Raw genomic sequence first — 25,076 nt, forward strand, 5'->3', positions numbered from 1 at the left:
GTAAAAAAGGAAAAGAAATAACCTTTCAAAGCAGGGATTCTTACCGTCAGATCACTCTCGCGACCGTCCCGTGTCATTCCCACTGTGAAAGCTGGGAGTGTGAGCAGCAGCTGAGAATGACTGACAGCCAGCACACTGTCTTCTAGGATCACAAGAAGCTGTTACATCTCTTCTGGTGATTTGAGCAAGTATAGGTTACCGACAATGATTGACTTTCACTCTGCATGTACATAATTTTAGGTGCTGCTTTAATTTTTTCTATATTTTTGAAGACGTATGCATTGATACACGTTAACAGTTTGCAAACCTTAGGAGTTGTAGCCCACATACAACACTGATCTTACAATTCAAATTACCATAGCTCAGGCTGCCTTTATCTGATTTTATTTTCTAGTTTGTATGAAGGGTTTGGTCTTAAAAAATGTCTTAAAATAATTTTTAGTAATTTTCCCCATGCGAATAAATAATATTTTGTTTGAAATTTAAAACTGCATCAGAAACATCCCTAGCTAGCTGTACGCATAGTTTACGTTTCTGTCAATAAATTAATTTAGCGGTAGCTAGCTAACTCAGTTGACCTAACGTTATAGATGAAAGCTATGGTTGTAATTTTAACAATTGTGTTATTTCTTTAAACGTTTAAACCCGAATAACTTTGGAGAGGAAGGGAACTGTGTTCAGTCATTGTGCTTTTTACTCGGACCTATTTCTCAAAACTCACCTTGACTTCCTGTTTTTGCTCAGAAGCAACAACGTGGATTTAGTGCAGTTCACCAGTGTGTATTAATAGTGTTATGTGTGACCAGAGTCTTGTTTACGCTCTACAATGCAGATATCTAGTGTGAATGATGTGAAGATTTATAATTTGAGCCATGGAAAGTCTCTTCCAGAGGTAAAAAGCATGACTTGCTCCTAACGCTAAGTTACATTTCATAAACTATGCCGTTACTGCGTACCGCGAACCTAGCTCGCTAGCTAACACATCTAACAAACCAACTAACGTTACAAGAGCACTCCTAACATTGTGTATTGAGAAAATGTCAATGCCAAACTCTATTCAGTAACACACCACCTTGATGTAACCTTTCATGTAAATAAAGGAACACATCTACAGTGTATAGTAGAACATGTGAGACTCCTGAGGTCAGCCCTCATCCCTCATTATGCACCACTCATTTCAGTAAATGCTGTACCAGTAATATTAATTGACCTAAACTAAAATAAATCGCATACCTATAAGATATGAAAGTATTGCTGTAACTAGGCACTGCATTATTGAAATCCATTGCTCAGCTACATGCCAAACCTTAATCCCCTCTACTTTTTTAATGCAGTGGCTGTCAGATCGAAAGAAAAGACAGCTACAAAAGAAAGATGCTGGTGAGTTTAGAGCTACACTTAAAGCATTACAGGCTGGTAAGTATTCTCCAAAATGCATATCATTATTTTGACTTACATTTCCGTTCATTCTTTTTTTTCCAGACATCCAGCATAGGATTGAGCTCATCCAGGACTTTGAGATGCCCACAGTGTGCACATCTATCCAAGTGTCGAGAGATGGACAGTTCATCCTGGCTGCAGGTAAAATGAGCTGTGGACAGTGTTACAGCAAACCTTCCTTAAAAGTGAGACTAACATTGTCAGAACAGGCCTCCAAGAATGTTCTGGTGGTCAGTTCATTTTTTTTAATTTTTGACTTTTCAATTATGTTTCAGGCACTTACAAGCCAAGGATTCGCTGTTACGATACCTATCAGCTGTCCCTGAAGTTTGAACGCTGTCTGGATTCAGATGGTAAGTCATTAGAAAGACCCACTTGTTCCTTGGCCTTCATGTCATTGATGACTAAATTTGATGAGTTTTTTTTTTTTTCCTCAAAGTTGTGGCCTTTGACATCCTGTCTGATGACTACTCTAAGGTAAGACACTGGGGGCCTGTTGCCCAAACACTTTACCAATGCTGCTGGAGTTGTTGGTTTTTAAAAATGATCTGTTTTGTTATGTATGTTTGTGGTTTGTAAATGCATGATATTACCATGCCAGCACTTAAAGGAACTGTGAGGTTATTAAAAACTGGCAATGACATTTGGATCAGTTTACCTGTAACATGATGAGAACATAGTCATCAAAATCATCCAAGTGTCCCAAGGGATTCTTGGTTGTAAGAGTAGTTATTAGAAGGAAAGACCTTTTTGTGATTAAAAAGTTATTAAACTTTTTATTTTATGCCTTATAAGCTTATACAATTTAAAAAACAAAACAATTGCTCTGTATAGACAATGAAAATAGGGTTAATTTTTTAAACTTTTATTCAGCAGAGCAGCCACATACAGTATTAATTACCTGTATATACACTCAGTGGCCACTTTATTAGGCACACCTATATAATCCAATGCAGTTTAATACAACAACCCTGCAACAACATCTATCTTTTCAAAGCTCTTGATATTCACTTTTTGGTGGCATTGTTGAAAATGTGTAAATTCAATTATATGTTTATTACTAAGGTCATAGGTAAAGGTGGTGTTGTACAGGCCTAGATTATATTGAGAGGTTTTATGAATTTTTTTTCCTTCCCATTTATATACATGAGGGGAGCATAATATTAGGAACGCCTCTGAATATAATGCAGTCCAGTACAACATCATCACTAACTATGACCTCAATGCTAAAACATACACTATAAAATAAACATAGTAGGCATAATAAAACTGGACTTCATGTCATAACAGATTGTACGGATGTACCTATTAAAGTGGACACTATGTGTAAATAAATCTTTAAAATTTCATCATCATCATATTCACTTCCACAGAGAAAGGAGTCGCTACTTTTGTTAAAACTGTATTACTAATATACCACAGCACATGCCAACTAGTATTGTTTACAAAAAAACTGCCACATTTGCTCACATATCTTTTAAAAATAGCTTTGTTCTCTTAAGGGGTATTTTGGAAAAATCTGTCTAATCCCTGTAGTATCTTCATAAATAGCACAGCTGGTTATGGTTTTAATTTACTTACTACTCTCGTAATGTTATTGTAATTCAATGTCCGTCCGTGTAAAGCCAAACTCCCTGAAATTCAGCATTGTTGACTACACTTGCTTTTAAATTCACTGTGTTTTTCTGTGTGTCTGTGCAGTTGGTGTTCCTTCACTGTGATCGATATGTAGTGTTCCACTCCCAGCACGGACACTACTACAAGACACGTATTCCAAAGTTTGGACGGGACTTTTCTTACCACTACCCCTCCTGTGACCTATATTTTGTGGGGACAAGGTGAGAGTATGATTGAATGATAGGTGTTGAGGCAGTCCATCATTCTGGCATGTTTTTAGATCTATTCTGTGCATGTCTTATGAACATGCTGGGTGGGTGACACGGTAATTGTTTTTGTTTTCAGTTCGGAGGTGTTCAGACTGAATCTGGAACAAGGGCGCTTCCTCAACTCACTCCAGACTGACGCTGTGTAAGTATTATTAAAGGGTTGTCGGTGTCTGCTGATATATGCAATGATACTTGTATGATCCAATAATAGTTGTGGTTATTTCAATTCAGCCAGGTGAAAATATTTGCTCTCAGATAATGTTCATGATGCCTTTTTTTCCTTGACTTCTAAACCAGGGAGAACAATGTGTGTGACATCAACCCCATCCATCATTTGTTTGCCACAGGAACCTCTGAGGTAAGTGCCATAGCAGGCTGTGTATGAGATGAGGCACCAATTATTATAAGAAACAAGTGAAACAGTGACTACGTTTGTCTGTTCGTTGCTAATTGCATTTTACAATATACTGAGATTTAAAAAGGTCAATATATTTATCAAAATAAATGTCCCATAAGGATAAATATGTGTTTAGTGAAAATGTTAGAAGTCATTTTTGCCTCATGCAGTATCAGTTTTGTTTGTGTTACATGTGCTTAAAATGAAACAGAGCAATTGCACAGTTTTGTACATTAGCATTTTTCATTTTTGGATTCCCCGATGGTGGATCTTTCTCCCTCCTCTCTCATCTCTTTGATATTGTTTGGTATAAAGCATCACACACCAGCTGGGCTGATAAAAATAAGTGTGTTACATGATTTCTCGGTGTCAAAGTTAAGCTTTTTCAAACCATTACCTCTCACTTACATTAGCAGCTGTCAGCATGAGAAGTTACCCATTGCAGCTTTTAACTGGTCTTAAATTCAGTCCCAGTTAGTTTTAGAAAGTCTCCAGTTCTAAGATTGCTAAAACCTATAGTCTTTGTATTTAACCGACTGACTGTTACTTCTTCTCTTCGGTCACCAGGGAAGGGTCGAATGCTGGGACCCTCGTGTCCGGAACAGAGTGGGCATGCTGGACTGTGCCCTGAGCAGCCTCACTGAAGGAACAGAGTAAGCATTAAGCTGTCACACTGATGTCAGATGATTTCAGCTGATTTGAGCCTGACGATGCATATGTAGCCACATGGCACTTTTCTCCACTGCCTGTATCTGTGCCACATAAAAAACAAGCTACAATCTGTGCATCATTACAGTACAGTGTAGAAATTTAATTATTTTTGCCGTTGTGTCTCATTTTGCCTTTTACCCCCTATAAATTATTATTCTGTTGATAGTCTGACTGTGATTTTGTTGACAGAGTTCAAGGTTTGCCCTCAATCAGTGCGCTGAAGTTTAATGGCTCCCTCACCATGGCAGTAGGCACCAGCACAGGACAGGTGAGGGAAACACTCACACAATATTCTGCTTTTTTGCTCCATCAACTTTGTTTTGGGCTGATAATTCAAGTCAGTCTGTTAAACTGTCAAACTATGATTAGAAAATCTATAACACTGAGCTTTGGCTACATTCTCTAATTCCTCTCTGTTTATTGTTATTGTAAACTCTCCGCTGCCCACATGGTGTGAAATTCTGCCTCTTCTCCTGTGATTAGTCAACTAGCATTGAATTGGCTGATGTCAGATGGTCCCTTCTAACAAGTTACACAGTTCTAAAAAAGAGTTCAGTTTCGATTGAAAAGGTCAAGTGCAGCCAGGTGCCCTTCTGATGTCATCTATTTTGGTTTAATGTAGCCAGTTGCTGTTGGTTTTCATGAAAACGTAACAGTTGCAGCTAGGAATAATATAATGGTCTTAAAGACATCTTAAAATGTTTAGTATTGATTTAGCATGTGATGGAAACATACTTCTTCCAGAATTATATAGATTTCTAAATTTCATTTGTTATCCACCCTTTGCTCTATGTTGAAGGTGCTGCTTTATGACCTGCGCTCCAGCCATCCGTTGCTGGTCAAGGACCACTTCTACAACCTGCCAATCAAGTCACTCAACTTCCACGATCAGCTGGACCTGGTTGTGTCTGCTGACTCCAAGATTATAAAAATCTGGAACAAAGACAGTGTAAGACCTGAGTTACCTGGCTTGTGCTGCATATGAATGATGATGTATTGAGTTTTTAATACAGTACATATTAATATATTAGGGTTTTCAAGAATCCTTACACTAATATGAGCCTATGTAAAATAGTAACTTGTCCAAAGTCTGTGCTTGTTCATTGTGTGGACATTAATATTTTTTGCTTAAGTAAAACAAAGACAGGACTGGACTGTCTAAATCTGTCTAGACTCTTTCTGATGCCATTCATCTCTTATCTTATCTGTTCACCACAGGGCAAGGTTTTCTCCTCCATACAGCCTCAGACCAACATTAATGATGTGTGCATCTACCCTCATTCAGGTGAGAATAACTTCTCCAACAAGATCACAACATAAGATAAAGTTTATTGGTCCGATGTAGAGAACACCAATTTCGCAGCAGAAGAAGTACATGAACAGATGCATAGAAAAGTAACTTTAAAAAACTTTTAATAAAACTACAATACTGTTTACACTATGAACATCTAGTATATAGAGATGAAGTATGAAAAAATTAAATAAGAGTATTAAAAAAAATATATATACCAACGTAAATAGCAACTCCAACATGTATGTAGACAAAAATAGTTTGTTGGTGCGTATGGTTTGTTTTTTTCTGCAGATAGCATAGTTAGCACATTAAATACTTTTATGCATTGCTGAATCAGCAAAATTTAAAGAGGAATGGAAATCATTGGTTCATGTTTTAATGTAGCAACAAAATTTAAAACTAGTTCAAAAGTGCACCCTTGACACAACCGCTAGCTGTTTTCCACCTCCAGGTGGTGCCATTTTACAGTAGAGTTCACGCACTTCTTTGACTTTGCAGTTTGAGCTTGTTTGTCTTTTTAATGCCAATCAGTTTACACAAGATACAAAACTGAAGGTGACATTCACATTTAAGTCATCATTGAAATCATTAAATCTGTTGGGTAATGAATTAAAGACACATCCATACATTACTAGACTCACAAATTCTTTTGTTTTCTTTTTTTCCTTTACTACCTTTCAGCTGCAAAACAGCTTTTAAGGTATTAGGGCAGAAATTAATTCTGCCTAGACTATCCAAATTCAAATCTTAACCAGCAACTTTCAGTGTTTTACATGTGTAAAAGGACCTTTAAATATACAAGACTGGAACTAAATTCAGTGTTTACATCACAGATGAGCTCTATTAATATCTGCCCTTTTTCCTTCAACATTGTTTTGCCTGCGATCCTATAATTGACAGGTATGCTCTTCACTGCCAATGAAGATCCTAAGATGAACACATTCTACATTCCGGTGGGTACACAAGCATTTACTGTGTATTTCCTTAAATGTGACTTTACAACCAGCGTGCAGCACATTCACATCCTGTTCATCAGGTACTAGGCTCACACGCACATATCTGAGAGAAATACTTTATGGTGCAATTAAAAATAGAGTTCTGCTATAGAACTGCTGTTTACAAGCCTTGGTGACTCGGATGATTGTTTAAGGACATTTGTAGGAGCAAGCAAGCAATAATGTGTATGGGCTGTTAATTTTCTCTATCATTAATCTGATACTCACAAGGCCACTGCATGATGAGTAAAGCTGGAGAAAGCTTGTTGTCATCACAAATTTGTCCTGTGACTCTGATATGAGCTTATGGAGTGTGTTATTGTAGAGAACGTGTGTGCGTGTACAGTAAACAAGACTTTGCTTTCTGTAAATGGGTAAATTCCAGACACAATGGACATGGACGTGCTTAATTTAAGCCATTCTCCTAACCCTTCTCTCTGCATTAGAGAGAAGGGTTAGGTGAATACATCCCTTTTCGCTTTGAATACATGTTGGATCTACAGCTAAAACAACAATTTTAATCATTGATTAATCTTATGAGTGATTTTTATAACAAAAATGCCAAAAAAATCACTAGTTCCAGCCTCTTAATTATAAGGATGGGCTTATTTTCTTTGTCTAAGGTGATAGTAAATTCAATATCTTGAGATTTTGGCTGTTGGTGAGCCATACCAACAGATCTGAAGCCGTCGCCTTGTGCTTTAGGAAATTGTGATGGCATTTCTCACTACCTTTTCACATTTAATCGACTACACAATGAGGCGAAAAATTGAGAAAATTATTGGCAGATTATGCGACAATGAAAATGAAAATGAATGATAATGACAAAAATCATTGATTGCAGTCCTAGTTAGATCAGTAGATCAGTGCCATTGTTGTCTTGTTGGCAAGCTCAGCTTCATCACATTCCAAATTGTGCATACAGTAAGCATTTGTTATTTTCATGACCTTTACTGTCTTGAGGGCTAAGATCAGTTTGATGCTTTCCATAAAATACTGTAATTGTTGTTGTGTTGAACTGATAATTCAATTCCGTTTAATTCAATTTTATTTATATAGTGCCAAATAATAACAGAGGTTATCTCTGGGCACTTTTCATGTAGAGCAGGTCTAGACCATACTCTTTATAGTTATATCTACAGAGACCCAACATTCCCCAATGAGCAAGCAATTGGCAACAGGGGCAAGGAAAAATTCCCTTTTAACAGGTAGAAACCTTGAACAGAACCTGGCTCATGTTGGGCGGCCGTTTGCCCCGACTGGCTGGGTTGAGAGTGGGAAGGGGTATAGCATAGTAGATGTATTTATGTATTTCATAAAGATGTGTAACAATAATGAGACTAAAAATAAAACTAATAATTATAATAATAGGGTGAATAATAATACTAATAAAACTAAATATAATTATGGTTAATAATAATAATATTTGAAGCAGTAGGTGGTTTGCAGTGACAGATCCAGACTCTGCAGCACCAGGGGCAGAAATACCTGCAGAAGGCGACAGGAAGAGAGAGGAGACACGAGAAAGCACAAAACTACGGGAGAGAAAAGGAGTCAAGTTAGTAACTAGCTTTGATGCTATGTGAATGCGTGCAGATGGAGAGGAAGAGGAGGAGAGAGGAGCTTGGTGCATCATGGGAAGTCACTCAGCAGTCTGGGTCTATAGCAGCATAACTAGGGGGTGGTTCAAGCCAAGCCTAAGCCAGCCTAACTATAAGCTTTATCAAAAAGGAAGGTTTTAAGCCTACTCTTAAATATCGAGAGGGTGTCTGCCTCCTAGACCAAAACTGGAAGATGATTCCACAGTAGAAGAGCCTGATAACTGAAGGCTCTGCCTCCCATTCTACTTTTGGAGACTCTAGGAACCACAAGCAGCCTGCGTTCTGGGAGCACAGTGTTCTAGTGGGGTAATAGGGTATTATGAGCTCTTTCAGATATGATGGTGCCTGACCATTAAGGGCTTTGTAGATGAGGAGGAGGATTTTAAATTATATTCTGAATTTTACAGGGAGCCAATGCAGAGAAGCAAACACAGGAGAAATGTGATCTTTCCTAGTTCAGTACTCGTGCTGCAGCGTTCTGGATCAGCTGGAGAGTATTTATCAATTTGTTGGGGACAGTCTGATAATAAGGAATTAAATAAGCCATCCTAGACATAATAAAAGCATGGACTAGTTTTCTGCATCTTTCTGAGAAAGGATGTGCCTGATTTCTGCAATGTTACGTGGGTGAAAAAAGGCAGTCCTTGAAGTTTGTTTGATGTGGGGGTTAAAGGACATTTCCTGATCAAAGATAACTCAGAGATTCAACAGTGGTGCTGGGGACCAGGGCGATGCCATCTAGAGTAACTATATCATTAGATAATGTGTTTCTGAGGTGTTCGGGGCCAAGCACAATAACTTTTTTGTCAGTCAGTTTTGACTGAGTTTAATAGCAGAAAATTGATGGTGTCAGTCTCATTGAGCCTGCAGCATTATCAACAAGATGGTCAATTTGGGAGGGACTAAACTTAACATACAAGTCCTCTGTTATATTGTAACATGGCAGTGAATTAATTGCTGATGGAATCAGTTCCTTAAATTTAACTACAGCACTCTCATATAGAAATCTGAAAAGACATTTTTTCCTAATAGTGTGTAGTCCAGTAACAGGAATTCAAAAGTTATTAAATAATGATCCAATAAAAGACGATTCAGTGGTAAGACTATTAAATGTTCAATTTCGATACCATAAGTCAGAACGAGGTCCAGGGTGTGGTTAAAACAGTAAGTGGGTTTATTTATAACCTGAGCGAAGGCAATTGAGTCTAATAATGAGATAAACGCAGTTTTATGGCCATCATTATCAACGTCAACATGAATATTAAATCACCTACTATAATTACTTTATCTGTACTAAGGACTAAACTTGATAAAAATTCAGAGTATGAGCCAGGAGCGCGGTACGCTATGAGAAATAGAATAGGCTTTAAAGTTTTCCATGATGGATGTGTAAGACTAAGAACTAGGCTTTCGAATGAGTTATAATTGAGTTTAGGTTTAGGGTTGATTATTGGGCTTGAGTTAAAAATGGCTGCAACTCAACCTCCTCGCCCGGTGCCTCGAGGACTGTGACTATTAATATGACTGGGGGGAGTGGATTCATTTAGGCTAACATATTCATCATGGCACAGCCAGGTTTCAGTGAGACTAAGTATATCAATAAAATGATCTGATATTAGATCATTTAATAATACGGCTTTGGATTGGAGCAATCTAATGTTTAAGAGTCCACATTTAATTCTTGTGTTTTGTTGTACTTCTACAGTGGTGGTCTTCATTTTTATTAGGTTTCTGTGTACAACTCCCCTTCTGCTTATTTTTGAGTTAATTAATTAAGGTGGTCGTGGGTCAGACACAGTCTCTATGGGGTTTTGGGTGGGTGACTGCTGCACTGGAAGCAAGGAGAAGCCTGTCAGACTGCAACTCTGCCTCCTGGTCTCAACTCTGGGTTGTCATGATTTTGGTCTACTAATAAACTTAGTCAGATTTCTAGATATGAGAGATGTTCCATCCACTGTGGGATGTATGCCGTCTCTCCTTATCAGACCAGGTCTTCCCCAAAAAGTCCACCAGTTATCTACGAAGCCCACGTTGTTTGCTGGACACCACCTTGGCAGCCAGCGGTTGAATGATGACATGCTGCTATACATGTCATCACTGGTCAGATTAGGCAGGGGCCCAGAGAAAACTACGAAGTCCGACATTGCATAATCAGTATTGACATAAAAATGTAAGCACTGTGAAGGAGAAAATATGTTTCAAAATCCTTTATCTGTTAGTAAATGTTTTTTATGAGTTGTCAGTTTTGTGCATGTTGTCCTCACTTAAGGTTTGTCAGTTTCTGAGAAATGCAGCCTTTTTGTTACTCTGAGGTGAGCTGCATGTCCTGATTTGGCCAAGTACCTCCTGTCCTGAGTGCTGCTTTTCAGTGATAGTTAATGATTTCAAGATAATGATTTTACCTGGAAAAGTCAGGATGTGCTCTCAGACCTGTTGGAGCAACCTGCCATTTATGTTTCTGCAATGTTCCTGTATTGAAAAACAGCCCCGGCTCCTCACATAATGCAGATTGTCTCTGTAGGACAGCTTGGAGCTTTATCAGCAATCAGCTCAGAAATTAAAGAATGACAAGGTGCTGGATTCTATTTACTTTGGCCCCAATGTGTGACACCATGTGACATTATCATCTATGTGGACTGAAAAGATTCAACAGTATTGGTAGAAATGCTGAGTTTACTCTGTTTCATAAGACTTCCATCCATCCAACCACTGATTCCAACTGAGTGAAATGTCATGAGTGGATCTGTGATCTGCCCTACTTTGACCTAGTTAACCCTTACTCAGCTTCGTGTTTTGTTCCAGGTTTTATCTATCCACATATGGGTGAGGTAAAGACAAACAAGATTTGAACACAATAGATAGGGCCATTAAAGAATATACAATTGGTATGACTTGAAAAAAATTACACTGTATGGATGTTGACTAAGAATATGTTATTATAGTGAAAACTGATAGATATAATAATTTTTTTGCCATATGTTGTCTTTCCATCCCCTCAACATACAATGTTAAGCAATACTGGGATGTTACCACTATATTGGTGCACAACACCTGCAGAAAAGGCGTGAAGAAGAAGAAATTCTTGAAATTCAAGGTTTTCTGTGACTAAAACTTCATTTCCAGATAACACACTTTGTTCATTAAACAACAGCCTCTACGATGGTGGTTGTGACCCCTTAAAGGATAGGATTGGATTTTTTCAAGGCTGTCTTAATACAGCTGTCACATGCCATATGTACAAAGAGTTATGGCTTGCTGTAGTCAGTCCTCCTCTCCATAGTGGCCATTAAGAAGTGAAACCTTCATTGTGCAACTCAAATGTAAAAGATGGGGAACAAAATCCACTGTGCTTGATCTGGGCAAAAATACATTCTTTAGTTCAGATGAAACTAATATGAGGCCTCAACAGTCTGAGTTAGACAAATCAAGTAGTTTTCTTCCAAACTTACAGTCTTTTCAATATGAAGTTTCCACTGTTTGTCTTCCTGGACAGTGTTTCCTTGGTGAGACATGAAAGAGGGATAGTTCCTGATACTCACATCTACATTTGCAGCTGGGACAAGACACTCTCTCAGTCAGTAAACATAAAAACAACTGCCAGGATGAAGAAAACCATTCAGTTTGGCTGATGCAGACTACTGAAGCCTCATAATAGCTGAATTCCAGAATGCATTTTTGCACAGAACGAGGATTGTGATTTTTTTTTTACCCCAATTTCTGACACAGCAGTCTCTCTACGTGGGACAAGCTTTACATCCAGTACAGAGAAGAGGGTTGAATACAGTGACTAAGAATGTGATTTTTCAAGGAAAATTCTTAATTAATTATTTAACATGATAAAAAATCAGTGGTCGTTTCATTATTTAAAAATGACACAACACAAAGTGCACCTAGATATCCTCTACCATAGAGGATATCCTCTACCATCATAAAATGGTACTACTGGTATGGCTTGTAATCATCACGAAATCAAAGTCATTTTGGCCTTTGAACAGTAAATTAAATAACCACGTTTGAAATTATAATAATTAAAATTCAGTTTTGTCCCTAATAAATAGCCCGACAAATTTAAAATATTAAATATAGTAAGTATTGCTGCACAACTTCCAGGCTTCATTGGAGGACATAAGGATCATTCCATAACAAATCAACAGAGGCCTCCCAACTGACCATCTTGGATTTGCTTTTCGTACTTTGGAGCCCACTATATCATCACCCTGAACCACATCAGTTCTTTAAATATTTATGTATAATACTTACATTATAGTATCTTCTTAGCAACTAGGTGCATGTGTGAAAGAAATCAATTTCTGATTTATTAGGCCTTAAAAATTAAACAAAATGATTTCATACCTCTATTTCAAGTGCATATTGCCCCAGTATGACAAAGTCTACTCTAAAAACAATCATACTGCTGGAAAGAGCTTGTTTTAATTAAATTTAATTAAATCCATAAAAATTTCAAGCATGTAGCATGAATAGTTCAAAAACAATGACTTACGGAACTTTCCAATTTTGGCTACACTCGTGTATTAGGGCCACGACCCCTTTTTTAAAGCCTCCATATCTCAGAAACTAAAGAAGATACAAGCTGAAAATTTGAACACTAGTTGTTGGGTACAATGACATTATGAAGTATGAAGCAATTCCAAGATGGTCAGTTGGGAAAATTTTCTAAAATCTGTTGACTAAAAAACTTGACAGATCTATCACAACAGAGTCTAACCTATCTCTCTTTTATCAGCAGAAAAAGCTGTAGTCTTCTTCAACAAATAAAGTTAGGTCCATAAATATTTGGACAGTGACATGATTTTTGTAATTTTGCCTATGTACACCACCATGATGGATTTGAAATAAAGCCGTTTATGGTGTGATTGAAGTGTAGACTTTCAGCTTTGATTCAAGGGGTTTCACAAAAATATCACATTAACTGTTTAGGAATTACAGCCATTTTTGTACATAGTCCCTCATTTTTCAGAGGCTCAGAAGTAATTGGACAAACCAACATAATTCTAAATATAAAGATTATTTTTGATACTTGAAAATCCTTTGCAGTCAAGGACTGCATGAAGTATGGAACCCGTGGACATCACCAAGTGCTGAGTTTCCTCCCTCAAGATGCTTTGCCAGGCCTTTACTGCCGCAGGCGCCTTCAGTTGCTGCTTGTTTGTGGGTCTTTATGCTCAGTTGGGCTGAAGTCAGGTGACTGACTTGGCCATTTAAGAATTTTCCATTTCTTTGCCTTGAGAAAATGTTAGGTTGCTTTCAGAGTATGTTTTGGGTCATTATCCATCTGTACTGTGAAGCATCCTACCAGTTTTGCAGCATTTGACTGAATCTGAGTAGATAGTATAGCCCAGTCACATCATCAATAAACACCAAGGACCCAGTTCTTTTGGGAGCCATACATGCCCATGCCATAACACTGCCTCCACCATGTTTGACAGATGATGTGGTATGCTTTGGATCATGAGCTGTTCCTTTCCTTCTCCATACTCTTCTCTTCCCATTATTCTGGTACAAGTTAATCTTGGTTTCATCTGTCCAAAAAATCTTGTTCCAGAGCTGAGCAGGCTTTTTCAGATGTTTTCTGGCGAAATCTAATCTGGCCTGTCTGTTCTTGAGCATTACCAGTGGTTTGTGGTCCTCAAGAGTGTTCTTGACCTGTTTAGATGTTGTGAAGGGGTTTTTCTTCAGCAAGGAAAGAATTTTGCGATCATCCACTTTAGTTGTCTTCTGTGGTCTTCCAGGCCTTTTGGTTTTGCTGAGCTCGCCAGTAGATTCCTTTTTTTTAAAGAATGTACCAAATAGTTAATTTGTCCACTCCTAAAGTTTCTGCATATGTCTCATAGGTTTGTTTGTTCTTTCAGCCTAATAATGGCCTCCTTCATTTGCATCGACACCTCTCTGGACCGCATATTGAGAGTTCCCATGTAAAGCTACCAAATGCAAATTCAACACTTGGAATCAACTCCAGACCTTTTATCTGATTAAATTGTCATGAAATGAGGGAACAGGCCATGCATGGCCACAAAACTGATTGTTAGTCAATTGTCCAATTACTTTTGAGCCTCTGAAAATGAGGTACTATGTATGAAAATGGCTGTAATTCCTAAACAGTCAATGGGATATTTTTCTAAAGCCCCTTGAATTAAAGCAAAAAATCTAAAATTCAATCACACCTTGATGGCTTCATTACAAATCCGTTGTGGTGGTGGTGTACAGAGGCAAAATTACAAATATTGCTTCATTGTACAGATACGTATGGACCTAACTGTAGCTGCTACCACATAAAAATAAAATAGGTTACACCTCTCACAACAAGACTTCAGACTTATTGATTCTATGTAGGATAATATGCATGCCTTAGCTACACGAGGTAGCTGAGTGCTACCTCATGTAGCTGAGTGCTGATTGTACACTGCATCAAGTCCAACTGCTGACAACACCTGCTCAGATGGGACAGATGTTCTGGGGATGTACAAATACTATCATGTCAACGTCTCAAGCCCAGGAAAGTCTTTCTGCATTTCACTTCTACCAATAGATTGGATATACACCAAAACATGAAGGGAAATCTTGCTTAGAAAGTTCATGAAGGTGCTACCATTAGCACCGTAACTTGAGTGATTAATCACTAACATCCCTATAGGCAACCAATAACTTTCAATGTTCTCAGGCATGTGAGTGTTGTAAGAAGACAGACTTCTTTTAAAATGAAGCGACTGGCGACCCCTTGTCACGGCTTGCATATGTCTATGGGCTGTAACCACTTCAACAACTGACTGATTCTTCCCTCTCAATTATTTTTTATTTGAATTGTTTTATAAGGGATCAAGATTTAAAAAGTTTGTGCTATCCTGTTGATCATGTTATGACCCCTCAGATTTACAGTATATTGCAACCCACTGAGGAACTCAACCCTAAGGTCTCAACCACTGATCTACAGTTTCTAACAGAGAACTGGTTTTAGGGCTTTGTCAAACATTATCAATTAATCGGTCTTGATTAATCACTGAACTGTTTGGTCATTAAAACATCAGAAAACAGTTTATAGCTTGTTAATAGCTTTTTTGATCTAAACCAACAGTCCAAAACCCGAAGATATTCAGTTGACTATCACATAATACAAAGAATAGAAGCAGATTCTCACAGTAGAGTAGCTGGAACAAGAGACTATATAATATAATTTTCTGTTGATCGCTCCAAATGAGACAGTGACAGGGACATAATTAAAATTCCTAATACTTGGTAAAATGATATGACAGTGTTTCTAAACACAGGCATATGTCAGAGTGAGAATTTCAAGCTCACTGTTCACAGTGTCAGTGTTAGGAGAGTGGAATGAAACTGTTTCTTATTGCTGTGGAAACCCAGTGTCGGGTTACATGTCGGCACATTTAATAGTTAAAAGAAAAAAGGAAGAGATCAGTAATTTCTTACCGGAATGGATACATAACTTTGGACAGTTAGTTTATTTTTGTTTCAACAAATACATGACAGGTTTCATACTTACTCAGTAGTCTAAATCTGAATTTGGTGTGTGTGTGTGTGTGTGTGTGTGTGTGTGTTTAGGCTTTGGGCCCTGCACCTCGTTGGTGTTCTTTCCTTGACAACCTGACAGAGGAGCTGGAGGAGAGCCCAGAGAGCACAGTGTACGACGACTACAAGTTTGTCACCCGAAAGGACCTGGAAAATCTGGGTGAGACCTCACTGCCTCAGTTTCTCAATTTCAACATCACTGCGTGTGCAAAAAACGTTGTTCAAACAATTTAACAGCATCAATTTTTCCTTTTCTCACATGGAATGCTTGCAGTTGTTGCATTTAGTCTTTTATTTAAAGGCACAGAAGGCTAAAGAGGTGACTTCATAAAGAGGGAATTTAATCTCAGCCCTGTAAAACAAACAATACTGTGAATCAATCTGAGCACTTGGCGTCTTGGGGGTTAGCACGGGTGGCTAGACTATGTAAGTAGAGACTTAGGGAATGACTGAGAGGCTTTAGGTAAGAAAAGTAGTGTGTGGGGGTGGGATGAAGGAGGGGCGAGGGAGTGGACACTGGAAGGGTTGAATGAACATTGGAATGCAGGCTCAGCAGTAAAGAGATCAAATGACAAGAAGCAGAAAGGTGGTTGGCTGATGGGGAATAAATGGATAGGAGGAGGCAGGCAGGGGAACAGCAGTGTTGATTTACAGGAGCCCTGTAGTGTGGCCCTGTTATGTAACCTTGAGGCAGCCTGGGCAGACTGATGGAAGATCCCGGGAAGAGCCACTTACTCCACATTTCTGTGTCCCTTCTCATTTACATGCACTTAAATGCTTTGCAGGCTTTGACACTACAATTTTTTTCAAACAATCACCACACCCCGTGGATACTGCTCTTCCAAATCACACCTGGGAGTGAGTAATCTCAGCATGAAGATTCTCAGGACGTTTATTTTCCTCAGTACCACTCAAGTGACGCATTTTCTCGAAATTACTTGTTCGTAGACTATGTAAGACATGATGTCATGAAAGTGGTTTTTCACTTCCATTTCCATCGGCAGACAAAATGCTGTTTAAATATTAATAAATTGACACATAGATGTGGTGCTAGTATGACAGCACGCTAGAGCCTTAGAAGCAAAAAATAAAATGTGTACAGCTCATCCATATAGCAAGGTGTGGGGGATTTTGAATAAAAAACTCAAAATTAAATATTTCTGTAAAAAAATGGTACACTCCTAAGATTAAGTCAGACATTTATTGGAAAAAACAAGATCAGTGTCAGATATTCATGAGAAAAGTCTTCATTTGTTTACACTAAACTATATATCTACTATACCTAGTAATTCCTTCACAAATACATTTATCTTGCTTATGTGCAAGAGACCTCCTTAAAAAATGTTATCAGTAGAATCTACTCCTCACCTAAATCCAATCAATCATTCATCCTCAAATCTGATCTCATAGATGTGTCACACCTACATGCTGCCCTTTACACTGTAACTTTAGTGGAAGAAGACTTGAGATAACTTGTGAACCAGTTCTGGCAATATATAACAAATATCTTCTACTTAACTTAGATTTTAATGATACCCCTCTAAAATTTATCAACATGAAGATACAGTAAGGTGCGCCAGGAAAAGTTTTGTTTATTTAATACTTTTCCAATTTTAATCACATACTTAAAAAGTTTCTTAAGACATCTCTGTCTTAAATCTCATGAAATCGTTTATTCTGTTAAACAGATGTATTAAAATCCTGAAAACAAGACTTACATTCTAGAGCCACACTAGCAGTTCTCTGAAGCTGTACTTAAGCACAGCTGTTTTTTGAGCTAGCATGCTAGCATGCTTAAAATAACAATGCAAACATGCTGATGTTTAGTAGGTATAATATTTTTCATTTTAACCATCTTAGTTTTAAGTGTATTAGCATGCTAACATTTGTTAATTAGCAACAAACACAAAGTACACCCGAGGGTCATGGGAATGTCATTATTTTGGACAAAGTAATGGACAGAATAAATTTTGACCTTGTGGTGGTGCTAGACTAAAAGTAGTTAGAGTATCACCAAAGCTACGACACTTCATCCTGAAGGGAACATGGATTTATGTAGCAAATTTTATGGCAAAGGATCCAATAGTCGTTTAGACATTTCACTCTGAACCAGAAATGCCACCCTTATGGTGGCATTAGAAAAAAAGGCAGAGGATCACTAAAGTCATAGGATTCATCCTCTAGGAACTATGAATATCCTTCCCAATTTGCATGGAAATCTGTTCATTAGCTATAAATTTGGTTCAGTGAAAAACAAAAATGTCAAGTAGTATTCTGTACAAAATATCTCGATAGTTTTTGAGATGTTTCAGTCTCGACCAAAGTGGTAGACCAGCAGACATTGCCCAATAGAGCCACACTGCTTACATGGCTAAAAATTTCCTCTTATAATTTCTACTCTCATAAATTTCTGGATTCATTATTTATTTATTTATCTTTGCATTATCCTGACTTTGTTTGTTTTCTTTATTTGTGTCAGGTTTGTCTCACCTGGTGGGATCATCTCTCCTGAGAGCCTACATGCACGGCTTTTTCATGGACATAAGGCTTTATCACAAAGTAATGTTGTTAATTGCTGTATCAGATTTTTGTTTACATATCTTGAATTTTTAACTGAGTTGTTAAATTCAGACTGATCGTGGTATAACAGACAAAACCTACTGGAAAAGTGTTTTTCTGAAAGAGGAATATTTAGATTTGACAGTTTTGCTTTTTGGCCACAGGTCAAAAGCATGGCAAATCCTTTTGCATACGAGGAGTATCGCAAGGATAAGATCCGCCAGAAGATTGAGGAGTCCAGGACTCAGAGAGTGCAAGTTAAGGTGAGAGGTTGTGACAAAATGTCTTGTCTTTCCACTAGTGGTTACAGGCTCACCCGGTTTGTCTATTTTGATGAATATCTATTTCACTAAGCACTTGTAGCTCAGCAGCTGAATCCAAAGATTCTTCACATTCTGTCAGTCACATTTCGAAAGTGAAAAACAAATAACCTCTAGTAACTGGCAGGTTTTTGTTGATGACAGCAAAAATGTTTGTGTTGCTTCACAAATCAAGCTGATCGAATGATATGCCTGCTTGCGGTTTGTGTTATCTAATGTACAATTTGTTCTGACTGAGAAAGAAGCTGCCCAAGGTGAACAAGGAGCTGGCTCTCAAGCTGATGGAGGAGGGTGATGACGAAGCAGTGCTGGCTTCTAGGAAAAAGAAGGGCAAGGTAGGGAAACATTACAAAATCAAGGTGTTTAGATCTTCATTTATGCTTCCTAGGTCTCTGAAATTATTAATTCTCAAAATACTGTCTTCGTCATAGCAATATATCTTAAAAACCCATCAACTGTCATGAGTTTTTGCTTATTTTTTGTATTGTGTTCTGTCTGGCATCTTCATAAGACTGTTTTATGAAATAGGACTCCTAACTCTGAATACTTAATCAAAAATTTGATTGAAATTAAAAATGAAGGTTTGAAGTTTATTTCTGTACCTTTTGAGCTGAATGTTTCTCCAACCAGAGCATCTATAAAAAGGGGGAAAAAAACACTTAATGTTGCATTTTGTGGATCAGTATGCTCTACTGAACCGTCAACCCTAACCACTTCCACCATCTCAACTTTTGAAAACTGCAGGCTCTCCCCAGCATCCTGGGCGATGACCGCTTCAAGGTGATGTTTGAAAACCCCGACTACCAGGTAGACGAGCAGAGCGAGGAGTTCCGCCTGCTCAACCCCATTGTCTCCAAGGTCGGACAAAAACGGAAGAAGAAACTGCGTCTACTGGCTCAGCAGGCTGCAGCTTCCCAGCAGGTAACGCTTAACCTAACAGTGACATTTTTTTTAACCTAACAGTGACAGATATGGCATCTTATGTTTGACTCCAGGCATTTACAAATGCAAGTTTGAGTAAAGACCATCAGACTTGAACTACCACTTTTTGAACTGCTCACTTTTAAAACAAAGGAAGCAAGTCTTATGAGGGATTTTAATTGGTTTGAGCCAGAGGGGGGTAGCATAACTAAATAGAGGCTTTCCACATTCAGTTTTTGTACTTAAAGTAGTGCTTTAAGTGTGATATCAGTTTGCAGTGCTCCATAATACCTCCAGACATTGTCATCTGTTTCTCTCTTGTTCAGAGGCCTCTGGAAGCATACTGTGTTTGGTCATACTGTATTTTCTAGACATGCTTTAGGATGAACGGTCAGGGCTGTGTCCAGAGCCCAGAAAGAGTAATATATCGATACATTTTTTAAAACTTTGTAATATCTCTGTCCAGGTGGCTGAAGATGAAGACGAGCCCGAGGGGCGAGCCAGCTCCGACGAAGAAAGCTCGGATGACGACAAGAGCTGGGTGGAGGAGGTGAGGGAGCAGCGGAGGTTGCTGCGGCAGGAAGACAGAGATCGCCGACGGCAGGAGAGGAAGGAAGCAGACCGCAACACTGTCCTGCTGGAGAGGGAACAGAACGGAGGACAGAATACTTCAAACATGGCTGAGCGCAAGAAGACAAGTCAGCCTCAGTTTTATCAGATCAAACCCGGAGAAGAGTTCAGAAGTTTTAATGACATGGCCCGCAAGCAGAAACTACAGAAGTATGTCTTTGGAAATGTATTAAATGGAGCTCTTAGACAAGTGCTTATTCAGATTACTTTAGGATTTGCAGCCGTTGAAGGCAGATATTCACCTTGTTTTTATGGTGATTCAAGAAACTTTATGGTACAAGCTTTTTCTAAATGAATAAATCTACAATCTTAAAGGAATAATGTACACCACCATGTTTAAAGCTGAAGGTCAGCACATTACAGGGCCAAAATAATGACTAACATAGTGTATATCTCTGTACTGATATTTTATGACTGCCTTTTGTACATTGTTTGAAATCTGGCATCTGAGGAACGTGTGTGTACTTCCAGGGTTTCTCTGGAGGAGCGTCTGAAATTGGAGGAGCATTCTGGAACTAGCAACATGGCCGACACTGCAGTTGGCAGCAAACAGCTAACCTTCACTCTCAAAAAGGTAAACTGCTCATGTGATGTACCATCCTCTGTAAATCTTCCCCCATCATTCCATTGTTCAAAGCAATGAATTATAAAAATTTACAAAACACTGTATCTACTGTAAAACAACTGGTGCAGCAATTGTCCAAGGTAAAGAGAATGTACTGAGAGGTTCTTAGTATTAATTGCCAAGGTGACAGTTTCTCTTCTGAGCTTTCAGAACATTAATTTTTGGAAAGGCTACCCAGGTAACAAAAATAAATACACAAAAAAATGTTGTTTTGGGTATGTTATCCTTATCCACTTGAATGGGGCTTAAAACTTTTTTTCTTTCTCTGATCCTTTCTGGAAGTGTGCAGTAATTAATTCTTCTTGCTTTTTTCCCAAAGTCATCAATCTAACGCAGGACATTATTTAACATAAATAATTCTGTCCACCTTTGCAGTCAGAGCAGCAGAGGAAGCAGCAGCAGGCAGAGCGGGAGCACTATGAGGAGAGGAAGAAGCTGAGGCGCTCTGCTGGACACCTGAGCAGTGGCCGTGGAAGAGGCAGGGGTGGCGGCAGAGGAAGAGGCCGGCACTGAGGAGGGCAGCCTAGTCCGCTCACAGGTTCATTCATCCTGGATGGACAACAGAGGCATTCCTGGCAAGATCCTCACCATAAAAATCAAAGTTTTGTAGTTTCTGCCATTAACTCAACTCTTATAGATGCCAGAGTACTGCTTTTAAGCTCTTTGGACATTCTGGAGACATTCTATACAATGAAGAGACCGATACCCGTTGAACAGACGAGCCTGTCCTGCTCCTGGGTGGTCTGAGCCATGTGTTTAGTTGCTGTCTGCAAATTCAGAGCATATTAAAAAAGATTACCTTATGTTGCTGCCTGTTTGCATATAATGCTTATGCCATTATCCAAAAGTAAGTTGACTGCATACTTTTTTAGCAGGTGTGGCCCCAGGAGGAATTAGGGATATGAAGAGCTGAAAGGGCTTGACATGACCTGCCCTGTCTCAGGTGTCTAGTTTCTTATCTATGCTCCTCAGTGGAGCCTACTATTTCTTTAAATGGATTGGAGAAAAGGGGTGTGTGTGTAAAATCATTTTTTTCTTTATTGTATATCGTTAAGCCAACACTGGATTGACAACATTTGTAATATTGGTACAACAGCTGCTCTTCTGCTTTGTTATTAATTTCTGAAAATCAAAATATACCATTTTCTGCTGAGTGCCAAAATGGATTTAAAATACGTAAATACTCAGTCAAACTATAGCATGCTTCCTTTGCAGCAGATTACTACCTACTTGCGTCAGAATTGAGAAGAGGCGAGGAAAAAATGTGAATAAGGAAAGTATTTTTCCCCTTTCCCACAATAACAACTGCAGTTCTTGGAAATAGAAGGACTGCTTGGGTGTCCTTCCCATCCCCCAGTGGGCTGATGGTGTGAAGCCCCTCTGCTCCTACATTTGCTCATTTCAAATGGGAGGGAGATGCATTTCAGCACTCAGCATGCCAGACTGGCCTCCAGGCTCATTTGAACTAATTTGATGTCACCATGCTTTTTCGCCATGACCCATCTGTCAGGGTGTGTGACAGCATGAACAAACACCTTATTGAAGTGAAGAGGAATCCAGTAAATTAGCATTTTAGGCACAAATTTCTTCCGGGACATTGGCTGCAAGAGCCTTACATACTATCAGTGTTGTAAGCTTTAAAGGAATGGTTAAGCATTTTGGGAAAAGAGAGTTAGATGACAGATTGATACAACTCTCATATTTATACAATAAATATGAAGCTGAACAGTAAGAACAAGATGAATAGGAAGCTTTTTGCCCCAATATTTTTTGAGAGATTTCTATCAGTAGAAAATGTGTTACTGAGGCTAGACAACGAAGCTCCATCCTAGTTTACGTCTTTCTGTGGGAAACCAGTGACACTGTCCCACTGCAAAAAAAACCCCCATCATTTAGCAAAGTGTCATCTGGTAAAGTTCTTTAATCTGGGTTCCAGGCAAATTGCCCCGTTTTTCTCTCACAATGCTTTGACTTCACCATGACAACTGGCAATCAGGCCACAGGAAGTGGGTCAACCAAACTTGTCACAAAGAATACGAAAACAAATTGAATTTCCACAGAGGCAAGCATATGCTATTTGATATACTGTACCTTGTAAGCCAGACCATTACAAAGACCCTCGGTATGCCTCGTAGAGATTTCTGAGGATTTCTCTCTCATGAAATTTATCAAAGCATGTTTTCACTTGAAATGATATTGCTTACTCGAATCAATGCAAATCAGAGCTTGGTCGCAGTAGAACATTGGAACAGGGAGTAATAAAAAATGATAATGTGTTTCGAATTGAATTAGAAACACACAAGAAGTGAAAACCAAGCATCCCTTACTGTGACTGCATCAAAGCATACAGTATCTGATGGAGGTTTGTGGTTCAATTATAGTATCCTTCCCTGTTTCCTCTGATACACTTTTGTGAGCAAGTATGTTAATTATTCTGGGTAATTCACAGAGGACACTGTCAACAGGTTTCACAGGGACTGTGTCTTAGGTACAGAGTGGTGCCATTGAAAACTGTTCACAGTGAGGATTATCCAGAGTAACCAGCACATTGTTTCTGGAAAAAATACTCAAGTAAATTGTTTCTGTCCTACACTTTGGTTTACCTGCTGCTGTACTTTGTGTTAGTGCTAATGAGCAAATATTAACATGTTAAAACACTAAACTAAGATGGTGAACATGGTAAACATTAGCATGATAGCATTGTCATTGCTTGCTTGTTAATATGCTGACATTAGCATGTAACATGAAGCACAGCTTCAAAGAGCATGGCTGTAGACTTGTCTTATTTTACATTTACCTTTTAAATGCTGTGAGCACCAGAAATAAAATTCCATTCACCTTCATTGTATTGGATTGGCAGCAGAATTCTCTGATATTTTAAAATTTGGGTCAATAAAACCAAAACTGTCTGTAAGGCTAGATACTACTAAGGGGAAGTGAGAAAATATGCAAATACATCTGCTGACAACAATGAGTATTTTAACCTCATATACATAGTGTGTACGGTCGAAGATAGAAAGCCTGCAGGATTATCTCTAGTAAACTTTGTAGTGTGTGTTGACATGAGAATCCTTGAAAACCTACCCTTATTTGAGCTCATACATACTGTTTTTGCGTATAAGAGACTGCAGTGTGAAATGTGCATGGGCTTGCTGGCCAAACTTGTTCAGTTCTTGACTAGCCCCCAGGGTGCAACTTTTTTTAATCAGTCTATAAGGCTTTCTGTTTTGTTTTGTATTGTTTTTTTATTTATTTTTTATTTTATGTTGTGGATAACTTTTCAATCTGCATTTTTTTAGGCTTCACTCAGTTAGTGTACGTATCTGCATAGTCTTTAATGTTCATGTATCTGCTTAGGAGTGTAAAATAGTTGATTTAATTCCTTTTAAAAGTCTGTCACCACCTTAAGTATAATATAAAGTATACTTTCTTGTTTCTGCATTTTCTACTTTTTCACTATCACACAGATATGCTCAGCCATAATAACCTAAAGAGGAGTTCAGGGGATGATCCATGCTAGTGGTCTAAGATGCATACCATGCAATCGCAATGTCCCTGTTTGATTCTAACTGAGGGGTTTTGTTGTATGTCATCCCCTTGCTTTCTTCCAATGTTTCCTTTATATCTGTATTGCCCACTTTTTAAAAAATTGGCAAAAATGGCATGGAGTTAAGATCATACTACAGCATGTCAGTGGGGACAATAATGCCACGGCGCTAAACAATTTGTTAGTTTTATTTTGGATCTTTATAGGAATGTGTTTTTTTATTATCTATCAACTCCACTCTGTTTCTTGCTCCAATGAGATCCTCCAATGAGTTTACAAGCTAAAGCCACTGTGCCACATACCTTGTCCATCTTCCCTCATTAAAAAGGAGGCTTCACAGCAGCAGTGAAGTGAAGTGAGCCTTCTCTTCAGCATTATTTCTCCAAAACGATCATAGGAGTGAAATGTGCTGATGCAGGCCGTCCTGCTTTAGGGCAATCCAGGAAAGCACAAAAGATGTTCCACTGAAAACATGATCACACTTTTTGCCTTGGTCTCCACACTGCTGAGCGGACTAACTCTGGGCAACTCAACCTTGAAAGAAGAAGAAATGATGAGTCAGCAGAGAGCCAGATTAAACAAACTCTCCTCTCATCACTCCAGGGACA

At 38.5% G+C, this 25,076-nt stretch overlaps 1 protein-coding gene across 1 annotated transcript; it reads left to right on the forward strand.

Annotated features, from left to right (window-relative positions):
• Positions 1-706: 706 nt before the first annotated feature.
• On the forward strand, positions 707-24,356 carry nol10 (nucleolar protein 10). Its single transcript, XM_040137724.1, has 21 exons — positions 707-892; positions 1,335-1,380; positions 1,483-1,581; positions 1,716-1,793; positions 1,880-1,917; positions 3,142-3,278; positions 3,403-3,468; positions 3,624-3,684; positions 4,291-4,376; positions 4,624-4,702; positions 5,234-5,383; positions 5,653-5,719; positions 6,629-6,681; positions 15,900-16,026; positions 18,346-18,425; positions 18,590-18,688; positions 18,988-19,080; positions 19,490-19,666; positions 20,133-20,446; positions 20,768-20,870; positions 21,297-24,356. The coding sequence occupies exons 1-21, from the start codon at positions 827-829 to the stop codon at positions 21,432-21,434; spliced, it is 2,157 nt and encodes a 718-aa protein (XP_039993658.1). The 5' UTR covers positions 707-826; the 3' UTR covers positions 21,435-24,356.
• The last annotated feature ends 720 nt before the right edge of the window (positions 24,357-25,076 follow it).

The sequence above is a fragment of the Xiphias gladius genome, chromosome 10 (assembly GCF_016859285.1).
Source record: "Xiphias gladius isolate SHS-SW01 ecotype Sanya breed wild chromosome 10, ASM1685928v1, whole genome shotgun sequence".
In the NCBI taxonomy this organism is placed as follows: Eukaryota; Metazoa; Chordata; class Actinopteri; order Istiophoriformes; family Xiphiidae; genus Xiphias; species Xiphias gladius.